The 23303-nt window shown below is 36.9% G+C and overlaps 1 protein-coding gene across 1 annotated transcript in view; it reads right to left on the bottom strand.

Moving 5' to 3' along the window:
- ABCB5 (ATP binding cassette subfamily B member 5) overlaps positions 1-23303 on the bottom strand; it is a 113013-nt gene that overhangs the window by 9460 nt on the left and 80250 nt on the right. Inside the window, 5 exon segments of the mRNA XM_004316485.4 lie at positions 16-213; positions 3184-3340; positions 13921-14061; positions 15163-15263; positions 18016-18219. Coding sequence (XP_004316533.3) covers positions 16-213; positions 3184-3340; positions 13921-14061; positions 15163-15263; positions 18016-18219 — 801 coding nt within the window.

The following is a 23303-nucleotide window of genomic DNA, read 5'->3' on the forward strand; positions in this document are numbered from 1 at the left end:
TGAATTCAGTCTTACCACCTGTCCTTTCACTGGGTCATAAAATCTCTGTAGAAGTTGGACAGAAGTGCTTTTCCCACAGCCACTGCTCCCAACAAATGCTACAGTCTTCCCTTTCTCAATGCTGAGGGATAAACTGTGAAGGATTAGAACATCTGGGCGGCATGGATAGAAGAAAGAGACTTTTCGGAACTCTATATTCCCTTCACATGTGTCCTGTGAAAGAAAGTTGGCAGTGTTTAGAGGATGACTTAGAAAGGCTGTAACAAATTATAGCACATTGGCTGAGTGCTTTCTGAAAATTGTGCATGTTTCCACAACCATTTTAATTTTATTATTTTTTAAATAAATTTATTTATTTTTGGATGCATTGGGTCTTTGTTGCTGCGCACGGGCTTTCTCTAGTTGCGGCGAGGTGGGGCTGCTCTTAGTTGCGGTGTGCAGGCTTCTCATTGTGGTGGCGTTTCTTGTTGCGGGCCCTAGAGTGAGCGGGCTTCAGTAGTTGTGGTACATGGACTCAGTAGTTGTGGCTCGAGGGGGTCTAGAGCAGAGGCTCAGTAGTTGCTGCGCACGGGCTTAGTTGCTCCGCGGCATCTGGGATCTTCCCGGACCAGGGCTCGAACCCGTGTCTCCTGCGTTGGCAGGAGGATTCTTAACCACTGCGCCACCAGGGAAGTCCAACCATTTTAATTTTAAACATCGTATTCCTTTCTATAGAGTTGCTGACTGCATATTTGTTTCTGTCACTTCTGTTGAGATTTTTATATCTGTAGTTCTTGTCTTCACTACGGGACTTCACCAAGTTCCTAAAATCACTAGTTTCCTTTGGCTTCAGTACCCAGTCACAGTGCAATCTGTAAATTAGCTGTTTGACCAGCTGCTCTAAATAAATACATTTTTTAAAAATTAGTTTGTGCTTTATAGACATTTATTGCTTAATTCAGCATAGCTGGGGTCCTCATCAACTGTACATATAAATGTTTTTCTTTTTGTTTTTTTTTTTTGCGGTATGCGGGCCTCTCACTGTTGTGGCCTCTCCCGTTGCGAGGCACAGGCTCCGGACGTGCAGGCTCAGCGGCCATGGCTCACGGGCCTAGCCACTCTGCGGCATGTGGGATCTTCCCGGACCGGGGCATGAACCCGTGCCCCCTGCATCGGCAGGCGGACTCTCAACCACTGCGCCACCAGGGAAGCCCCTATAAATGTTATTTTTGTAGGTTGGACCATGTTTTACAGTTAATATACATTATATTTTGAATTCAGATTTATGTTAATTGATCATTTTTTGGCAGTGACACTTGCCTAAAAGTTTATCTTTCTCTCTATGCTTCTTTCTCTTTAGTGGTTGGTAATTTGTAAACCAATACTTATGTACACCAGGGATGTTTATAAAAGACTTTCCAGAATGATCAGTAAATGATGATTAACTTTCCATTTATATATTTGGTTCATAAGATTTTAGCTTCTTTTGAACTTCATGTTTGCCCTCAATCAACTGCATTTTAAGTAGTCAGGTTTAATAGTCATACTCAGCATATTCCAAGCCCAGTATATAGGTAGGAGGCGGGGGTAGGTGGAGGGGAGGAGTACCAAAAACTGTTTGACAATGAAATTATTCTGTTGTCAAAGGAAAGAAATGTTAACATATGGTTAAGAGGTCTAGAATTAGAAAAAATATATCCTAGAAGGATATATGCCAAAATATTAAGTTATAGTAGTAGCTTATTTTAAGCTTATTCAATGCTTTTTGTTTTGCCCACTACAACACATGAATATTATTTGTGAAAAAAAAGTTTTTAAAATAACCTCAGGATACTGCAGAATAATGAGAGTGCAATTATTTCTGTGTATGCTCTGGTGCCTTTTGGAAAGGCATAGAGAGATGTTCTAAATTTCTAGACTTAATACGTTTAAAAATTTATTCCTACTATTTTAAACATTTTGTTATGGAATATTTCAAACTTCTATAAAAGTAGAGAGAATAATATGTAACAGACTGCTATATGCCTATCTCCCAGCTTCAATAACTATCAATATTTGCCAATTTTGTTTTATCAGACTTTAACTTTTTTAAAGCATAGGGACTGATATTTATAAGTATTCATATATTAAATAAAATAAAGATTAAATAACAATTTTGTAGGCTTTATAAGGAACATTTCCACATTCTATGTCTTGTATACAGTTCTATGAGGACATTTATCAATGAGATGCTCAATCCCTCTATTGTAATGTTTAGAAAGAAATGAGTAGTAATATTATTAAATATCTAAATTCTAAGATTAAAAAAGTTTCCTACATACTTTACTTTCCAAAAGACAAGTATAAAATCTTATTTTGACAATAATGTATCTTAGAATATTCTATTTTGAGAATTTCATGATCTTTTTGTTTCTAACAACCAGGATTCCTTTTAATAATTATGAAGTTCTAGTGATAATGTACTATTTTAAGCTATCGTACATATAAATCTACTGTTAAAATTCTAGAGGGAAATACTTTTAAATGAAAATTTTCTTTTAAGTATATACCTAATAGCTATTCTTTTAAATTTAAAATGTCTAGAAAAATTGAATATATGTTTAATGTATAAGACTACTACTGAGAGGCTTATTTTGAAATTATACAATCTTCCTATTGCTTCCCTTTTAATATTCACAGTCTTTTAGAGTTTGTGACTAAATATGTGCATGTGTTTTAATATTTAATAATTTAATAAATATAGTTCCCTTTTTCTCTCTTTCGTTTGCAGATATATTTCCCATGAAAAATGGCATCTGAAGTTGCAGGGCACTATTTACTTTGCATATGTTACCAGAGGCAAAAAATGAATAAATCCTAATGCAAATCTTTATCCCAGACTAAAACTTTTGCAGTCTAAGTAAAATGAAATATATAAATCAATCATTTGTTCCAGAATATTCTCACGGCATCAGGCAAATAAATAAACTAGAAGCACATATTTTTAAATATAAAGTCTGTACATTTTAGTAACAGAGGTGAAAATTTGATTAAGACCCCCTTTCTCCCTTTGTAGCCGTAACAATTATTTATACAAGCTTTTAATTCTTTATAGCACTCTCTTTTGCAGTTATCAGATAATGCCTTCATTTAAGTCTCTATTTAGAGAGCATGCATATAGACAATTAATAATAAGTGGACATTTAAAATCAGAGTTGTGCTTACGGGTTTTTTCCATTCTTGACTATAGCTGTCTATAGTTGGTTTCTTTTCCAACAAAGCAAACAGATGTGCAGCCCCAGATTTGGCTCTCGAATATTCAGGTGCCAAAACAAGTGTTTCTCCAATGGCCATAGCTCCATATGCAACTGCAGTAAAAACTCTATCAAAATATAAAGCATTTGAATCTCAATTAGGTCTGTTTTCAAACAAGAGCTGTAAAAGCAAAGGAAAAATCAGGCACTGGAATATAATCTTTTGGCCCAGACAATACCATCAATGCTGAAGGCCTAACAATGATATCTCTTTTGTAATTTTCTACCACATAGTGATCATCCCTTACCTTGTACACCAAAATAACCTTTGGAGCCCAGGTAATCTTAAAAATTTCTTTTCCAATTAGAAAGATAGCTCAAAGGCTCTAACTAATGAATATAAAACTTCTTAGCCTCCTTGATATAAGGCTCATTTGCTTGGAGATTTAACAGAGAATTCAACTAACAATAGGAAGAATGTGTCACCAGTAGTGAGATCTGAATTTACACAGTAGATATGAATGTTTTTTTTTCTTTTTTTGCATATAATGTAGTTAGAACAGATAACTGATGTCAGATGATTGGTTATCTGTCTGAAGTGCTACATGATTTAAAGAGAGCAAAGCATGGAGATTGTACTTTGTTAAGGTCCTCAAAACAATATCTGACTAAAATATACCTTAGCCAGGCTGGAAGAAGAGCTTTGATCTTTGGTCTGCTATAGATTATGATCTCAGTCTTAAAATATGTTAATTATAAAATGGTAAGTGTGCAAATGATGTTTGGAAGCACACAGATTGTTCACAGAAATGTGGCATATCATGTGGCCATGGTTAAATATTTTCCTCTCATTTCCTTTTTCATTTTAGCCATGAAAACATATTACTAGAATGAAAAATAATGCATCTCAGTGGCAGAGCTAAAGGTATAATTCCGTTTCACTGGCAATATTTAAACATTAGGCAGTAAAAAGACATCACAGAACCCAGTTGTTTGTTTGCTCTGCTGGATCACAGCAAGGTAAACACACTGGTCTCCTTGTGAATTTCTTCAGAGATGGGACCTACTAAGCGCTGGATTTTGATGCAATCTCTTCAGTGACACAGACCTCAGATCTTGAATCTTGTTGTCTTTACAAATGTCAAACACAGTATAAAATATAAAACCAGCTTACTGGGATGTGAGACGCTAAAATTTTGTAGCCACTAGTTCTGTGATGTCAAGGCAGTTTTAGTACTAATATTTAGTAAAATTATTTAGAGCTCAAAATGCCATTCAAAATACTTAATACTCAGCTATAAATATCAGAAGTGGTTATTGAATTTAGGTTACACATCAGAGGTTTTTTTTTTTTTAATGCAAGGAAAAAAAAACAGGCTGAATCAGACTCCAGCCTCAGTCTGATCCAAGAGTCAGCGGGTAAGATGGGAAGAGAATTGGATTATGAGTCAGGAGACCTGGATTCTAGTCCCACAGGGATGGAGGCTTCTCAGAACAACTAAGAAAATACCATTTTCCTCTGATTTGAGATGTGCCAAAATATCTACCTGTCGTAAAATTTGTGTCATTAAAAGTCAATTTAATCATTTGGCATAAATGTACAAAGGCTGATGTCTTTGTTAGGTCTCCCATAAAATGAAATTTACTGAGAAGGGTAGAAGGGAGAACTTGTTTCTGTGAGAGGTAAATGATCCAAAGGATGCACAATAGAGCAAGAAGAAAAGTTTTAGTAGAGAAGGGAGAGTACCACCTAAAAGCCCTGATGCTGTCTTTATTGTGTATATGTTGAGGGGAGGCTAAGTGGGATGGGGGTTGACGTTGATGAGGATTACATTGAGGAACCTAACTTTGTGGTGATGGGACTATCTGGGGGTTGAGTCAGGGACATTAATCTCCTTTATACTTTTTCCCCAGGTGCGTTCTTTATAAAGAGGCCAAAGCTGGTCTGCTATAGAATCTGTCCTAACCTAGTCTGGCCCAATTAGCTAGAGTGAACTAAGTTGCATTCCACTTCCACTTAGAAAGTATTTATTGCACAATAACCAGTGCTCTAACTCCATGAGAGAGTTAAACCAGATCCTTCAAATTGGTCCAACCTCCTGGAGGCATCTGAGCCAAGAGCTTACTCCAGAGAAATATTCAGGCCGACTTCCCATGCCAATGTTGGTCTTGGGAATTTCACCCATTTGGGATATACAAAGAGGAATGATTTGCTATAATGATGAATGTTTTAAAGTCACTAACAACACATTTGTCAAAGTATTAACCTATCATAAATGCTTATATAGCCCCTTCATGCCCAAATAAGATTACAAGAAACATTCCACCGTTCAGAAATGATTTTCACGTTGAAACAATTCTTGAACCATAAATATGTAAAGCAGGAATTCAAAAACCTAAAATTTAACTTCTACAACTTTCTTAATTTAAATTGTCCATGGAAGAAGAAATCTTATCTATAGTTTATCCTTATATGGATTTACACTGAGTTTATACTGCTTTACTGAATTTATAGCAAAAACCTCCAGGTTGGCTGGGGTTGAGGAAAGAGAATATTGAGCAGGAAGAGGTCTGGAGAGGGTTTTCACGTGCTAGGCTTCTTCTTTCCTAGTTTTATGGATTCTTCATGGGTTCATGGGGCCGTTGTCACTGCACCATTGCTACAATGATCCTTCCAAGCATTTTCAAGCAGTGGGGAAATCCCCTTGCCCATCATTGCTGCTGAAATAGAATTAGAATTTTTTTTTAAATAAATGTATTTATTTTATTTATTTATTTTTGGCTGCATTGGGTCTTCACTGCTGCGCGTGGGCTTTCTCTAGTTGCAGCGAGCAGGGGCTACTACTCTTCATTGTGGTATGCGGTCTTCTCATTGCTGTGGCTTCTCTTGTTGCGGAGCATGGGCTCTAGGCGTGCGGGCTTCATTAGTCGTGGCTCGCAGGCTCTAGAGCACAGGCTCAGTAGTTGCGGTACACGGGCTTAGTTCCTCCGCGGCATGTGGGATCTTCCCGGACCAGGGCTCGAACCCGTGTCTCCTGCATTGGCAGGCGGATTCTTAACCACCACGCCACCAGAGAAGCCCGAATTAGAACTTTTAAAGGATCTTTTGGCTGGGAACAACGTAAAAAAGCATAGAAATGAATAATCCTAATTTTAATACAATTGATCCAAATAGAAATACCCAGCATAGTTACTGGTTCAGGTCTATTTGTCTCCCCTTAACTCTGCTCCCATATCCAGCTTGTATACCTTTGGTGACTTATTCTAAGAGGAAATATACTGGGCAGTTCAGAGACTGGACTCTGAAGCCAGATCACTGGGACTACATCCAAACTCCATCATTTATTTGCTAGTTCTGTGACCCTGTGCATGTTCTTTGTGCTTCTGCTTCCTTACTGACAATTGGAGATAACAAGACCATCTACATCTTATGGGGTTGTTGTGCGAATTAAATACATTAATAATATGAAGTGTTTAGTATAGTGCTCATTAAGTGTTTAAGTTATTGTTATTCCTCTCATAGAACTGAAAGTTAATGGGACACTTTCTGTTGGAAAGTAAGTTCTCACATTTCTATGGATGTAGATTAGCATAGCAGGTCACACCACAACTTCTGAAGTCCCCACTCAGTAAGTTTCTTTTTTTTGATCGGAAGATAGAGTATCTTTCCTCACAGGGGTGGCTATTACAATTATTCCTATACTCATACTCTTTTCCCCTAACATCCATATAACAGTACAAAGATCCTTTTCTTTTCACCATAAATCTCTTTCTCAACAGAAGGGAGAGAGAAAATATACAACTTATATTTATTTGGTACTTTGGGTTTTACAGAATGTTTTTGTATACATGTTACCATTTGATCACCTAGGAGTAAGGCACACACATCACTTTTTAATAAATAAGGAGACTCTTTATCTCAGAGAAATAAGTAATTTGCCCAGAATCACATAGCTATGAAACTGTAGGACTGGAACTTGAACCTCCTTGTTAACTGTTTTCCCTTACACAGTGCTCCTTCTAGTGGAAAGCTGACCTGAACTGTCTCTCCCTGCATGTTGGGGTTTGTTACCACTTGTTTCCCATTTTAGAATCTTCAGAGGACCCTAGATAGCAAATCCCCCTTGATTTGTCTCCTTTAGATCCCTTCAATGGTTGATCCCTCTATCTGGTCTCCTTATCTTTTCCTCCTAACCTCTGCATAATCTCTGGGGAGGAGCCTGGCAGAAGCTGGGTGGCTGCCATGGCAACGAACACAAAGAAGACTTTCCTGTTTTCCTTGTTTTGGCTAACTAAGGTTGTTTTCCTAATTATGTTAACACAGTTCCATGGCTGCCTGGCCTACCAGAGCAAAGATGATGGTGGAGACCTAGCTTGCTTTCTATCCCTTTTTATTCCAAGCTGTTAACTTACTATTAATATTCACTGAAAACCCACCTATTGTTCTTTTGGCCAATAACCACATTAAATATTCAAAGTTCAATATGATTTCCTGTCAAGAACTGCATTTGGATTTTTGGAGGACTAGGCCACAACACATAAGCTGCTTGGCTCTCTGCTTATCAGGCAGTTTTCAAAGCTGTGGCTTTTATAGTTACTGTACTGAAGGCTGTCATGACTTGATTCTTTCTTACCCATCTGCTCTACTTAGCTTCCTGCTAATATGCGTAGCAAAGAAGGAAGAAACAGAGAGAGGAAAGTTCTGACGTGGGAGTATGGAGAATAACAGAAACCTCTGCTGGAACACTAATGGTTTCTGGACTATACTGCAAAAGGCAAGTTAGCTAGAAACTAACCTAAAGGCACTAAAATTCAGATGGGAGAAAATAAATTTATGTTGTATTTCTCAAAGTCTGTACATTTAGACTGAAGTAAATCCAAAGTGTTGCTACGGCTAACAGAAGCAGAAGGGGAGATTTTTACTACACGTATGTGTATGAGAACGTAAGAAAGAGATTTTCTGAATGCCTATGCATTGGCTGCAAGGCAGCAGAGGGAAAATGTCACCACCTTTTAAAAAATGCTCATTTCAGAGAAACTTCTACAATAATAGAGATGGATGGAGACAGTTTCTACCATAAGAAATGTATGTTGCCTATTTTTTTAGAAGAAAAAGCTAAGGTTTTGGTTAAGCAGCTTTGCTGATAACGTAACTTTATGAGCACATCAAGGGATTCTGCTGTTAAAACTCCCGTTGTGCATCTCCTTCTATAAGGCACACTGTCATTTCTGAAAGAGAGACAGCTTATCCATCCTGGTAGCTATAAATCATGAAAATACATTCACATTTTATACAGTGAATAAAGCATCTTTATTTTATACAATAAACGAAAATATGACTTCCCCAGTTCTTATATAATTCTAGAAAAGTTTCTGGTAATGGCCAAAAGAAAACCCTGAGGTTTCAAGTAGCTGTGGAGAGCAGCCTGGAATTCAGTCCCTATGCTCATATTTCTTAAAGAGTGATCTTCAGATCCTGTGCCTCAGAACAGTCTGGGATGTTTGGTAAAACGTAGTTTCCTGGCCCTACACCAGATCTACAGATCTCTGGGTTAGATCTGTAGGGTGAGCTCCAGGTATCTGCATGTTTAACCAGCTCCTCGATTGATGAGTTGGGAAACCATTGATTTAGAGAATGGCACAAAGTTCTTTTCATGTAAGGAGGGTTCTAGTAGGAGAGAGTTTTCTTTGTAAAATCTTCCATTCAATTAGCTGATTATATAGAAAGCTGTCTCTGTCCTTAGATTCTGGAAGGCACAGAGTCCTTTAGGCCAGGTGTAGTTTAGTGTGTCTAAAGGGACACTTGTGATATGTTTATGGTAGCTGGGGACCACTTTGGGTCTCTAAGAAAACTGAAGATTTTGCTATTGAAGACAAATCTCATCTGTTCACATTTTGCACAGCCCCATACCCATATTTCCCAGAGCCTCTCTTCTTTGTCCATACTATAAAAGTATGGGTATCCTTACTTTGTTTGTAGTCTGGTTGAATGAAACTCAAATCAAAAATGATACTCGTGGTCCAAGCTCAGATAGCTCCTTGTTTCTTCCTTCCCTCAGGGCACTAGGAAATACCAGTGTGATTACTGTTCATTAATCGTTGCTCTCATGTTAACAGTCCTACATATGTTCTGACAGCTAAAATTCTTACGTCTCCAGAAATGACCCTTTTCAATGAACTTAATGAAAAAAAAATTCAGGATATATGGTAGTCCAGCAGGAGGAGGAATTTTTGTATGGGGGCCTTTTGATTCTCCTATATTTTAGGGTCATAAACTAATATTAAGCAAGTTACTTGTTCCATTTATGGTAAGAATCAGCCCAGCTCTGGATATTTAAATGTTTGGAAAACTATACAAGAATTTTTAAAAAAACAATAATTTTATAGAAAGGTTCTATGAAAGTTTGTCACAGAATTAGTAATAATAATTAATAAAAATAAATGTCAACTAAGCAAAGCCCCTAGCATCTTGAGTCATGAACTTGAATCTGTGCTCTGCCACTTGCTGATTAACTGACTTTGGGCAAGTTAGGTAACTTCCTTGAGTGTTAATTTTCCCCATCTGTACAATGGGAATCATAGTATTTCACAGGGTAGTGGAGAAGATTAAGCAGAAAATGTATTAAAAATCCTTAATACTAAGTAAGGACTCAATCAAGTTTGGTGTTATAGTGATTATCATATGAAACAGAATTGTTGGCAGCCTTGAGAGGCCCCATTCAAGAAATGTCCTGCCTGATGTCATTTGCAGGCATGATAGTGATTGCATGATTTTGAAGTTGTATCATTCTTTAACTAAGAAAATTCTTTGCTTAGTTTTAATCTAAACAAATCTCAGTATGGAGAAGTAGACTCCCAGCTACAAACATTCTACTTTTCTATAAATGGCTGTCTTTGACTTACATCCAGTCCTTATGCCAAAGCACTTGGATGTAGAAGGGAAGAAAAAGAGAAGAATCTGTAAAAAACAGGAGTGATGTGGAAAAGTTGAATCTGGGAATACATTTCCAGGAATGACTGGACTGCTTAATTATGCACCACTCCAAGTCTCTCCCTTTATTTTTGGTTCAGTCTTTTATTCAGTGAATATTTATTGCATGCCTATGATGTTCCAAGCTCTTGTTTTTGGCTCTAGGGAAACATCAGTGACCAAAACAGGCTAAGCTCTGCTCTGACTGAGCTTACAGTCTATGCACTCAATAAATCTGGAAACAAAAAAGATAATTTCACATAGTGGTAAGTGCTATACACAAACTAAACCATGGTAATGGGATAGAGAGTGATGACGAGAAGGGCTAAGAGGACTACTTTGAGCCATCAGCAAAAGTCCCTCTGAGGAGTGGACTTGGGAGCAGAGGCTTGGATGGTGAGAAAGAGGCAGCCCAGTAAAGAACTGAATGATTATTCCAGACAGAGGAAAGAGCAAGTGCAAAAACACTGAGAGTTCCAGGGACAGAAATGCAAGTAGGGGTCTGATGTGCAGATCACAAAAAAAGACAATGGTAGATGAGGTTAGAAAGGAAGGCAGAGGCCCAAATGTGTAGAGCTTTCAGGTCAGAGTAAGGAATTTGGTTTTATTCAAATTTCAATGGGAATTCATTACAGTATTTTAGTAAATTGATGGAATTGGATTTGTGTTTTAAAAGATTAGCCTAGCTACTGTGTGGAGAATGGATTACAGGGAAGCAAGAGAGTGAGTACTGGGACATCAGTGAGCAGGTAGTTGCAGTGGTCCAGTCAAGACAGGCAAAGAGATAAAATGGAAGGTAACATGGGTAGAGATGGTAAGAAGTATTTTGGAGTTACAGCTGTTAAGACTTGGTGCTGTATGTGGTGGGTGAAGGCAAGAGAAGAAATAAGGGATGACTCTTAGATTTTTGGGCCGAGCAACTGCATAGATGGTGGTGCTGTTTATTAAGATGGAGAAGTCTTGGAGAAGAGACACTTTGGGAAGGAAAAACTTCAAATTCTGTTCTGGACACATTAAGATATGATTAGATGCCTAAGTGGAGATGTCCAGTAGGTAGTTGGATAAGCATGTGGTATTTAGGAGTGGGGTCAGAGTTGGAAATACACAGAAGGGAGTCATCAAGATACAGGTAATATTTAAAAAACCATTAGATTGGATGAAATTACCAATTAGAGTGTGTGGATGAAAAGCACTGAGAACTCTAAAGCCCCCCAACACGTGGAGGCCCAGCAGAAAATCAGGAGCCCGTAAAGGAAATAGAGGAGGAGGGGCCAATAACAAAGGAGAAAAAGCCTAGAGAAGAAAATGTTTCAGGAAGGAGAGTATAAAATACTGCTGAGAGGTCAAGTTAAATGAAATGGGAAAACCGGACACTGGATGGGTCATGGGTGGGCAAGATGGAGGTCAGTGGTGACCTTGACAATGAGTCTTTCTAGTGGAATGGTGGGAATCAAGGCTTGACTGGAATGAGTTTAGGAGAGGTTGGAGATGAAAAGGTGTAGATAACAAGAATAGGCTACTCTAGAATTTGTTTTGCTGCAAAGGAGAACAGAGACATTGAAAGTAGGCAGAAGGGGACTTAAGGTCATGGGAGAGATTTCTTTCTTTTTCTTATGACAGGTGATTATAAAGCAAAGAAACAGTAGTGACAGAAACTGATGTGAAGAGATGATTGCAGGAACCTATTGCAGACGAGGACCTTAGTTCTTGCATGGAGATGGCAGGCATGGTGAGTCAGTGGTACCCTAGTGAGTTTGGTGATGGGAAAATAGGTGATTCTCTCTTGATTGCTTTGTTACACTATCTTCAGCTAAATCCATTAGAAAGTAACTGGGATTATAATTGCTTTTATAAATGAAAATTCTTCTGTGAGAATTGATAAAATCATCAGACATCCTACATTAGTATAAATATATTTAATTGGCTTGCTCTCTACTAATACCAAGGAACAGTTATATGAAGGAATGGGACACTGGGGATTTAAAGATGCCTGCAGAAAGTTTAGAGCAACGTAAGGAAGACATGTTCTGAGTTTCAAACGATTGGCTTGCAAGCAAACTTTTGGAATACAATCAAATTTTAAGCTTGTGATTGCCTGCATTTCATAAGAACCAAAGAAACAACTTGCTAATTTAGTGCAGGCTGGTGAACTGAATAAAGTAATTTAGGTGATTCTACATTTGGTTTCTTGCTAATTTATCTCTGTAAACTAGTCTGTGTAATCAGAATGAAGTCCAAGGCTAAATGTCATAATTGTGATTTATATGTTCACACGGACAGTACTGCACACTGTTTTAGAGGGTAGGAAAACATGGTAGAACAGGGAGCCTAAAATTCCTGTTGACATTTTACATACAGATATTCCATTTTATAAGAAAATCTGCTTCATGAAACCTCTAAGTGGCCCCACAGATTCAAAAATATTAGGTTGGTGAACTGTGGATGCTTTCCTTCTGAGTGCCTAGCAAAGAAACTTCCTGGGAACTCAGTTAATGTTTGATAGATAAACAAACAAACAAACAAACAAACACATGAAGAGGAACTGAAAATTATTCCAAGTTATTCTGAAATTATTTGGCTTCAAATGACTTTTGGCCATTTCTTCAAATTGAATATATCCTCAAAGTACAAATATGTGCCACCAATAAGGATATTCAAAAGAATGTGTCTGAGTGTTGAGAGGTAAATCCCAAAGAGGAGTTCCCGACATTTTTTGCCAAATGGAAGTATCCTTGAAACAGGTGTAACCTCCCAAGTCATTATATTGAAGAGGCTGATCCTTGCTTTGATGTGTATGTTTTGGTGGGCTTCTTAAAAAGAAAATAACGTTACTTTTTGGAGTCAAATATTGTATGGATTTCTCTAGCTCTAAACATTTAGCAGTGACATTTATGATACAGATTAGTAACAATCTGACATTTTAGGGAGACTTAAGAAGCTCAGAATTAATACCCAAGATAAATTTTTCTAATTTCAGAATTTGAATTTAGGTGTTTCTGTGAAGTAAAGAAATTCATAACTATGTGAACAGAGTTCCAAATAGAAGCACCAACAAATGCTTTGGGAAGAGGCAGCCTCATTGGGATGCCATGATCAATTCTCAATGTGACTTTTCTGAAGAGAAATACTCATTTACATGTGTTTCTCCTGGAGTATTTGCTTAGCAAGGAACTTACCTCACTGATTTACAGTCACACTTGATAAAGCCATCTCCACCTTGGAAGACAATGGATAACAAGAAGGCTTTTTTTTGTTTTTTTTTTTGTGCGGGACGCGGGCCTCTCACTGCTGCGGCCTCTCCCGTTGCGGAGTACAGGCTCCGGACGCGCAGGCTCAGCGGCCATGGCTCACAGGCCCAGCCGCTCCGCGGCATGTGGGATCTTCCCGGACCAGGGCACAAACCCGTGTCCCCTGCATCGGCAGGCGGACTCTCAACCACTGCACCACCAGGGAAGCCCAAGATGGCATATTTTACCCCTACATTCCCAGGTCTAGTAAACTGAAGTAGGAAGCAATTCATCTGGGAGTTTAACTCAGAGTACCTGTGTTATATCAGTATTTTACCAGCTTGACTGCACTTATATCAATAGATATTAAATAACAAAAAATTTTAAAATTTCCCCAACATGTCTTTTGCACATATATGATTTAAATGATAATACACTCTAAACTAGACATCTTTCTGGTTAATTTAAGTACATAACCCATTTACAGGGTTTATATATTTGTCCAACTTACCTGAACATGCCCTCTGGGGTCATTCGTCCTGCTTGAATTAAATAAGTTCCAAATCGAAAACACGCTGCATAGGCAAAATATACAAAGGCATGGCTGAATGCGTAACAGATTCCAATGATCTGTGCTTTCTTCAAGGTATTTCTGAAATGCACAAAATTTACTAGATAATGGGGCATGAGGTATAGTAAGGTCCTTTAAATAAACGTAGAGTAATGAGTACAGAAGGTAAAACATGTTATCATTTAGGGGGTATACACTTTTTCTAATTATTAAAGAGAAAATGACTTTTTTTTTCTTTTTTACTTTTTTTTTTTTTTTTGCGGTACGCGGGCCTCTCACTGTTGTGGCCTCTCCCGTTGCGGAGCACAGGCTCCGGACGCGCAGGCTCAGCGGCCATGGCTCACGGGCCCAGCCGCTCCCGCGGCATGTGGGATCTTCCGGGACCGGGGCACGAACCCGTGTCCTCTGCATCGGCAGGCAGACTCTCAACCACTGCACCACCAGGGAAGCCCCGAGAAAATGACTTTTTAACTACTGAGAATTATTATAGAGAAAACAATAAATGTAATGATTTTCTCTATAGGTATATGCTTTATAGTTCAATGTAACAAAGCTGCCTCTATGTATTTTCAAATGAATGGACAAGGTCTGTGAAAGGATAGTTACTGAAAGAGTTAAAGAGATTTGGTTTAAAAATATTTTCTATCCTAATGTTGCACTAATAGAATAGTGGGAATTAAATGGCGGTACCAACCACAAGCGTGAGTGTAAAAGAGTACAAAGCTATCTTTCTGATAAAGTAATACAAAGAGTATCACTAAGTAAATGTGGTAAGGAGGACTAGTTTAAAATTAAAAGAATTGATCACATTTGTTGTGCATATATTCATTTTAAAATGTGAACTCTTTATAGAGATTCAATATAAAGGGCTAAGCAATATTATTTTCTTTCTTAAATATGTTATTTCCTCAATCATGTTTCATGGAAATAAGAAAAATATGCACACTTTGTTATAGTTCATGGCAATGTGGGAGGACCTAAAACATATATTCTAAATGTGCTTGCTCTCAATCCTCTTTCTAGTTTCCTCTTGGTGGAGTCATATAAGGAATTACGCTATGCCATTACTAGGAAAGATTCCAGAGCAAATGAGTTGGCAGGCAAACCACTGGAGTCACCCAGGAGTGCTGCCTTTATAGGAACAAACTATAGTTAACACAGTCAGTATGAATCTACAATCACCTGTGCTGAGTCTGAAGCGTCTCCTCATACATTTGCCCGAAGGCTTTTTCTCTTGTTAATGACACTGTAGTGCGTATATTCTCCACAGTTTCGGTTGCTATGTTATAAAACAAGATAATAAAATCGAGAAATAAAATTAGTAATGGCTGAACTTCTGGTTGTGAGTTACAGTCACAATGGGGACATAGTAAGTACATTAAGTCAATAAGTTTTTCTGATGAGTTTTCTTAGCTTCTTGTTTTTCCTTCCCCAAAATAAGACAGGAAAATAATATATTAGGATAATAAGCTCAAGGAAAATTCCTTTTGAAAAGATTTCGTCCACTGGTCTAAATTTAGCCCTCTTTAAGTCTTCATTGAGTTTCTATTTAAACTAGTTCCATAAGCAGAGAGATCAAACATTAGTGAGCATTATGTCCGTATGTAATTATGCAAAGGAGCTGTCCTATGAATTATGAGCTGATTTAAGAAGAAGACAGAAGAGAGAATCAAGTAAATAATTATTTTATTCTAGCACAGAAATGCAAATAGCAACCAAAGTTCTCAGGAACACTGCTGTAAAGTAACATGGAGTGTGGCTTTTGAATTCTGTATAAGATATTGTATAGCTGTTTTTCATGTTGATGTCTGTGAACTTAAAAAGATATTTAGGTCAAATGTAATGCTTCTTCATAGTTATATAGTTTTCAAAAAGAAGGGGGATCAAAAATGGAGGAGACTTTTGGCGCAGAATAACTTCTTGGACATGAGAACACATGTTGACTTGAAAGAGAAACTTTTTGCTTCCACATTCTCTTTCCAGGCTGGCAGAGTGGACTGTGGGACAGATGAAGACCTAGGTGGATACCCAAGGTTGTTTGAAGGAGAACTTGGGTTACGGGAGAGAACTGATATGTAGACCATGGTCAGGACACCTGGATTCTGCTCTAAATTCTCATAATTTCAAAATGAACTCAAAGAAATCTCCATCTGTAACATTTTGTAGTGCATGAGGAAAATCGATGAGAATGCTGAAATCTTGAGGAAAACAAAAAGAAATGAATGAAAAAGTCTTGTGATCATTTTTCACAATAAAGAAAGGACTGAAAGCAGAACCTTAGAAAATAGTCCTTTTTTAAAAACTAATATGGTCATTTTATTTATTTTTTACTAATATGGTCATTTAAAACCTGAAAAATAAAACACTTGATGATTTTTCCAAATCTACACATGCAACCAAAGAAGGACCAATATGTTTTATTGGTCCATATTCTAAGTTTTGGTGTTTGGTAAAGTGACTGATTGAAAAGCTAGTGGGAAAGGACACATTGCTTATTTGATTGCAGTTATTGATTGTATACTCTGAGGTTACTTTAATAATACAAAAAGGAAAAAAATCAAATGGCACATAAGCAACTAAAGCTCATGACATAAAAATTAAGATGAATAAAATATAATTAATTATGGCCAGATTAACTTGGAAATTGTGATAATTTGCTCACACGGAGGGCTGAACAAGTTTTCTGTGTTTCTGAAGCAAATATATGCTATGTAGTTCAGTCTGTACTGCTCAAGCAGACATTCCAAGGGTCCTTATCTAGTGCAAGAAAGGTGGAAAAGTCCAAGGGTCATGAAAACCAGATTTCTATGAGTCCTGTGCTTGGTTGGATCCCTATTCATGAATATTCATGCTATTTATAATATGATACAATCACTGTGATACAGACCATAATGATACTAAAATCATCTTTATATTCAGGCCTTTCACCAATGTGATATAGATCTTTGAAACTATATCATGAGAGAAGTTGGGGCTGGGTGACCAAGAGAAGACTTGGCATTTACATGATGCGGCTTCATAGCGTCACGAGAAGCAGGTTTTGGACCTCAATCAAGATGAAAGGCAAGAAGAGAAGGATAGAAGGCCACCAAAAAAAAAAAAAAAAAAAAGAACTCCCTACCATCTAAGGTGTAGGCAGCAGCCTGGGAAAGTAATGCACTGCCTGCCACTGGAGAAAAGGGTGGATAAAAGATGGATATATGCTCAACAGGGATGTTGTACAAGAGATTTCTACTTTGGGTGAGTGGCTGGATCAAATGACATCTCTTTCAACTTTTAGATATTATGGTACTACATTACTAATGTTTCTCTAAATCACTACTACAATGATTATCTTTATGAATATGATTGATTCTGAGAAACTTATATATGTCAAAAAATTTTCCAAGTAAATACATTGTTCATTTTGATCATTTTAAAAATGGTCCTTGTCTCTAAAGCTTTGTTTTAGGCACTACCAATATCAGTACCTTGCCTTGAATTTAGTAACTATTATATTTCCTCTTTATTTTGAAAAATAAAATACCCAGAATTATTCAAGACATTCAATTATTCAATAATCAGAGAATGTAGAATCACAATGTTAACAAATTCCCCCACGATTTGGTAACAGTAATAATGGCTGACATTACTGAGTGCTTACTGTTTTCCAGATACTATTGCATATACTAATAAGACTAAGTGTTTTCTGTAATAGTCATAAATATCTCTAAGGGGATACTATTTTATTTCCACTTTACAGAGGAAGAAACTGAAGTCCAGAAAGGTTGATGTAACTTGCTCAGATCACACATTTGTTAGTAGTAGAATCTGGATTCTAATTCAGCCAGTTTGACTCCAGAGCCTATGCTCTAAATTATGCACCCTATTGCTATGACATTATCTAAACCCCATCTTAAACTGATCTGTATGAATTTCAATACATATACATCACTTTACAGATTCCTAAGAAAGGAAGTTATGTATTGTAAGGATAGGAGCTCTTAGTGATTTTCTCTTAAAAGGTTATGATGGGAACAACAGTCTTTATTTTACCTTTCCAGCATGCTTAAGTTCTTGCTTATCCTTGTTGGCAAATCCAGTCATTGCTGCCATTTCAATCATTCCTGTCAGAGCAAGTACCGGAGCAATACTCAGAATCAAGAGTGTCATCTCCCATCCATATATGAAGGAAATGATAACTGAAAGTCCCATGTTAGTTACATTTTGTGTTAAGACACCAACCCTTGAACCCGTTGCCTATAATCAGACATATTTTGGAAAAAAGTCAGCTAATTTTAAATTTACAAGAATTGCTATTATAGTTTCTTGCAAAATAAGATAAGCTTTCTTTTTTAGGATTTATACATAGATTTTTATTTTGAATTTATACTTAGAGATTAAATAATAGTTATACTTTAAAAATGTCCACTACTAAGGAGTCATTATGTTTTATTTGTCTATATTATGTCTGATATTGTCCTTTGACATGTTCCTATTATTTTTGAATATGTTCTTACTTTCTGGCACAAAAAGATTTTCCAGGCCCTACACCTGAAATCTGTCATTTCTCCAAGGAGTTCCAGTTCCTGTTAGTGGAGAATGTTATTTAGGACTTACTATATGAAGAAAAAAATTTTTTTAATTAAAAAAATCAATATATGGTGCTAGTTGTACTCATTATCAGTGGAATGTTAGTAGATAGAACTGGGGAGTGTGTGTGTGTGTGTGTGTGTATGTGTGTGTGCATAGATGCAAGCACATATTGAAATCTATATTTATTTCTCTATTTATATTTCTTGAAATCCGTGAGTTCATACCAATACCTCCAGTTCCAATCCAAAAACACAAGGTTATTTCCAGCTTTCTCCCTTCTAATATTTGTTATCCCCTTCTTCAACAGTGAGAAACCTGGCTCCCATTTTCTTTAACAGAGTTCCTTGATCAATCTCTCTGCTATCATGCAGATCGTGACCAATCTGCTATCATGACCCCTGTCTCTCCCCTGCATGCATACCCTCCTCACTCTTCTCTGGCTTGGCTTTCCCACATGAGGCTGCTGCCTCACATGGATGCCCAACTTACCATATGTGGGCTCCAAAACCAACCCTGCCCCTTCCCCTTACACTGAAAAAGGGCCGGTACTTTTTAGTCACTACACTGTAGTAGTGATGAATGGAATGACTGAGGATATTCATTGAAGTATATACTTTGGATATGATATCTTGCGGTCCCTTTTCTGCACTTCATAACTTGGTTTCACTCAGCAAAGGTCTAAAGAGGCAATATCAAGACAGAAAAGGAGTTGGAAACATCATGGTATGAGGTAACTTAAAAGAAATTTGGAAAAAAATCTTAAATTAAGTAGAAATATCTTCGTAACTGCTTTACGAGAACTGCATGTCTTATGAATTAACTTTCAGTGGGACACATGTTAAGTAATAAACTGAAATGTTAAATTCCTTTATGCTGTGATGAAAATATGAAACACCTATTTACCTAGAAACACAGCTATAATCAACCAAGATATCAATTCACATTTTCAAATATATGTTTTGCTCTGATCATGAAAACATGGCCATTGGAAAAGGTCTAAATAATGTTAAAAATTACATCCTTCCAGACATGAATACATACACACATTCAGATTAGGATTATTGTGTGTATTCAGCTTTGTATCCTGCTTTTATCTCTTTACATTATACAGCAAGCTTTTTCCTGGGTCACTAAATAGTCTTCAAAAAATATCTAGTAGATTGCTTCCAATTTTTCACTGTTGAAAGCAAAGATGTAATGAACATCTTTGTGCAAAATATTTGTGCTCATCTTTTATTTCCTAATGTTAAATTCCTAGCCTGGAGTTATATGTTAAAGGGTATATACTCTTACATTCTTCATAGATATTGTCAAATTGCTTCTCTACAAGGTGATATCAATATTCACTGAAGTATCCCCCAAATTAGTATCATCATTAAAATAACAATAAAAAGCCCTCTTTCTCCACAGGGCTCTGACTTATTCCTAAAAAACTTTTGTGGTTTTAGTTTCAAGACTGCATCTGATAATGATCCACTATTTTCCCATTTTTTTCACTGAACTATCAAAGAAAACCCCAAAAAAGTAAAAACAAATAACAATAACAAACACCAAACAAACCACTAAATACTGAAAACTCAGACAGGTAACCCATTTTACATGCTTTAGGGCGTTATACACTAACTCTAAGCTATGAGGCTGAAATAAAAATGTCATTTGGTACTAATGCTTGCTTACACTCTGCCTCTTGAGAGTTTAAGGATGATGCAGAGATAAATGATGCTGTATATTATGGACTGAATGGTTCTACACCCCCCACCCAAATTCATATGTTGAGGTCCTGAATCCCAGTTCCTCAGAATGTGACTGTATTTGGAGATAAGGTCTTTAAAGAGGTAATTAGATTAAAATGAGGTTTTGAGGGTGAGCCCTACTCCAATATGACTGGTGTCCTTATAAGAAAAGGAAATTTGGTTGCAGACATGCTTGCATAGAGAAAAACAATGTGAGTACACAACACGAAGAAAACTATAAGTCAAGGTGAGAGGACTCAGAATGAAACCAACCATGCCAACACCTTGATCTTGGTCTTCTAAGCTCTAGAACCATGAAGAAATAAATTTCTGTTGTTTAAGCCACTCAGTCTGTGGTACTTCGTTATGGCAGCCCTTACAAACCAATATACTGTACTTGCTCCTCTCCTCCCACCCTCACCATGAGTTTCAAAGTTATATAGGTCAGATAGCTGGATGAAGAGGCTGTGGAACTTAAGTACTTGTACTGTTGAAGGTCCCACCCCACATCAGATTAACTATGGAATGCTCCTACAGCCACATAAACATATATATTTTTTGCTGTAAAATAGAAGTATTTTTAAAAATTACAATCAAGTTTTGTTAAGAATAAGATAGTCACTGTTCTTTTAATGTAAAATTTATCTAAATATTACTAAGAAATTACTTGCCATCAATTACTTGATAGCTATGTTTTTAGGCCTTTATACATTCATTAATTTCCACTTTGTACTTTCTTATTTTGAGGTCAATGACTTTTCCTTTTTCAGATCTCAGTTTTTGGCACGATATCTATATTAACAAAAGTGGAAAACATATCCAGGGAACAGTTATTCTTTTCTGTTTGGGTATTTCCTATTAGGTGGCCATAATATAGTTCCTTTTTTCACCACCTTCCTCTGTTTTTATCCTATTTACTTTAAGATTACAGCTCTTTACAGGAAATCAAAAGAAAATGAAGTCAAAAGGTGAAAAATAGGAAAAGTAAAGACAGAAAGCATGCTGAGGATTGTAGTTTTTGAGTATAAAATTATGCGGCGTGTTGGAAAAAGAGGTAGAGGGAATTATCAGAGGCACATCAGATGAACATTTGAGAGTCCCTTAAAATTAGTCTAAGGAGTATGCAAACCAACCTCATGTCTAAAAACATACAAGTGTAAACTTGCCAAATTTTTAATGGAACGGTCTTGTATTTGAGCTTTTTGTTTGGGACATAAGAACTTTCTATAAAGTGACTTGCACTTGCATAAACTTGCTTATTCAATAAGCTTGATTTATTCACTCTTGTACTAATCTGCTTCTTGAAAGTAAGATCATATACCTTTCTAAATGGCATTTTAGTTTAAGCTACCAGAAACTTACTGAAATATTCAGTCAACGCAGCCATGGACAGGCCACAAACCCTGCCTTTTGGTGATGGTAGTAGGATAAGAAGGATCTGAATATATCTTTCCTGTTCCAGGAAGAATTAACAGAAAACAACAGACATCTGGCCTTGAAAAATACTACAAGAACTAAAAGACAATTTAAAATTGCCTTAAAGACCTAGAGAAATAGTGTAGCTCTGGAAAGAATTTAGAACTGCAATCAGAGGAAATTTAATTAAACTTCTTTAGATTCTTTATCAACGTGCATGAAGATAGAATTTTTCCTTGGAAATCAAGAGCAGAAAGTCATAATTAAATAGTTCTACAGATAACAATTATTTATGGAGTATCTACTATGTCCAAATACTATGCTAAATGTGGGTCATACAACTTTGATAAGAAAGTTCCAGAGGAATGGCTGCCATAAGGAAATAAATGGAAAGATACTCAGTAAGCAATTGTAGAAATAAAATTCTATATAGCAGGATTTCTGCTTCTGGCTAACATGAAGAGAGGGAATGGATTTGTCCTCCCATCTGAAACAAATAAAAAATAGACAAAATATATGAACCAATAGTTTTCAAGATACTAGACCTAAGGCAACCAAGGGTGAAATGGGAAACAAACGAGGTGAGCCCTATGTTTGCCACGGTTTACCCCTTAAAAGAGCTTCCAGGCTTCAGGATAGGAAAGGTAAACTGAGATAGAGCCTAACAGACTCCATAAGTGGAGTAGACAAAGCTGAGTCTGGAGAGGCCAAGGAAGCTAGAGTTTGCAGCACAGAACACTGAAGAAGAGAGAGGTATACAAAAAGAGAAATCTGGATATCTGCAGAGGGTCCTCCTTGAGTATTCAACTGAACAATGCATGTGTGAGGGCTAGTCATACCAAGACCATACGCTTGGTCATACCAGCCTGACTGAATAACCTCATGATTCACTGGTCATAGGGTAGAGTATATTGAAGGGTCTTGCCTCAGTTGTTGGCTCCAGTCCTGCTTAATAAATCTTAAAATCGAGACCCCCCGCAAGATCAAACTGTTCCCAAGTAACTTAACTGCATCCCAGAACAAAACAAGAATATTTCTAGAAATACAAAAATATTCAGCACCCCAAAATGCTAAATTCACAATGTGTGGCAGCTACACAAAAATTACTAGGTATGACAAAAAGCACCAAAAACGACCCATAATGAGCATAAAAATCAATCAGTTGAAACTCACCCAGACAGACAATGACATTAAAAGTTATTATCATTGTATAACATACATTCAAAAAGTTAAGAGATAATGAAAATAAATGAAAACGACCCACATAAAAATTCTACAAATTCAAATGTCAGTATCCATAAAAAAAGTTTTATTGTAACACAGCCATGCCTCTTTGTTTACCTATTGACTATAGCTGTCTTAGGACTATAATGATGGAGTTGAGGGGTTGCTAGAGAAACCATATGTGCCGCTCTCCTTGCTTTGTACTGCTGCTCACTGTGATGACATTGTATATAATTTGGCAGCATGTTGAGTGCCCTGTGTGTTGCTGTACTGTGATATTTCATCCTAGTTTTAAAAATTACCATTGTATGCCCATCATCTAAAGACAAGAAAGGAAGAGAAAAGTGGACTTTGGATGTCCTGCTTTTAAGGAAG

Source organism: Tursiops truncatus, chromosome 9 (assembly GCF_011762595.2).
Source record: "Tursiops truncatus isolate mTurTru1 chromosome 9, mTurTru1.mat.Y, whole genome shotgun sequence".
Classification (NCBI taxonomy): domain Eukaryota; kingdom Metazoa; phylum Chordata; class Mammalia; order Artiodactyla; family Delphinidae; genus Tursiops; species Tursiops truncatus.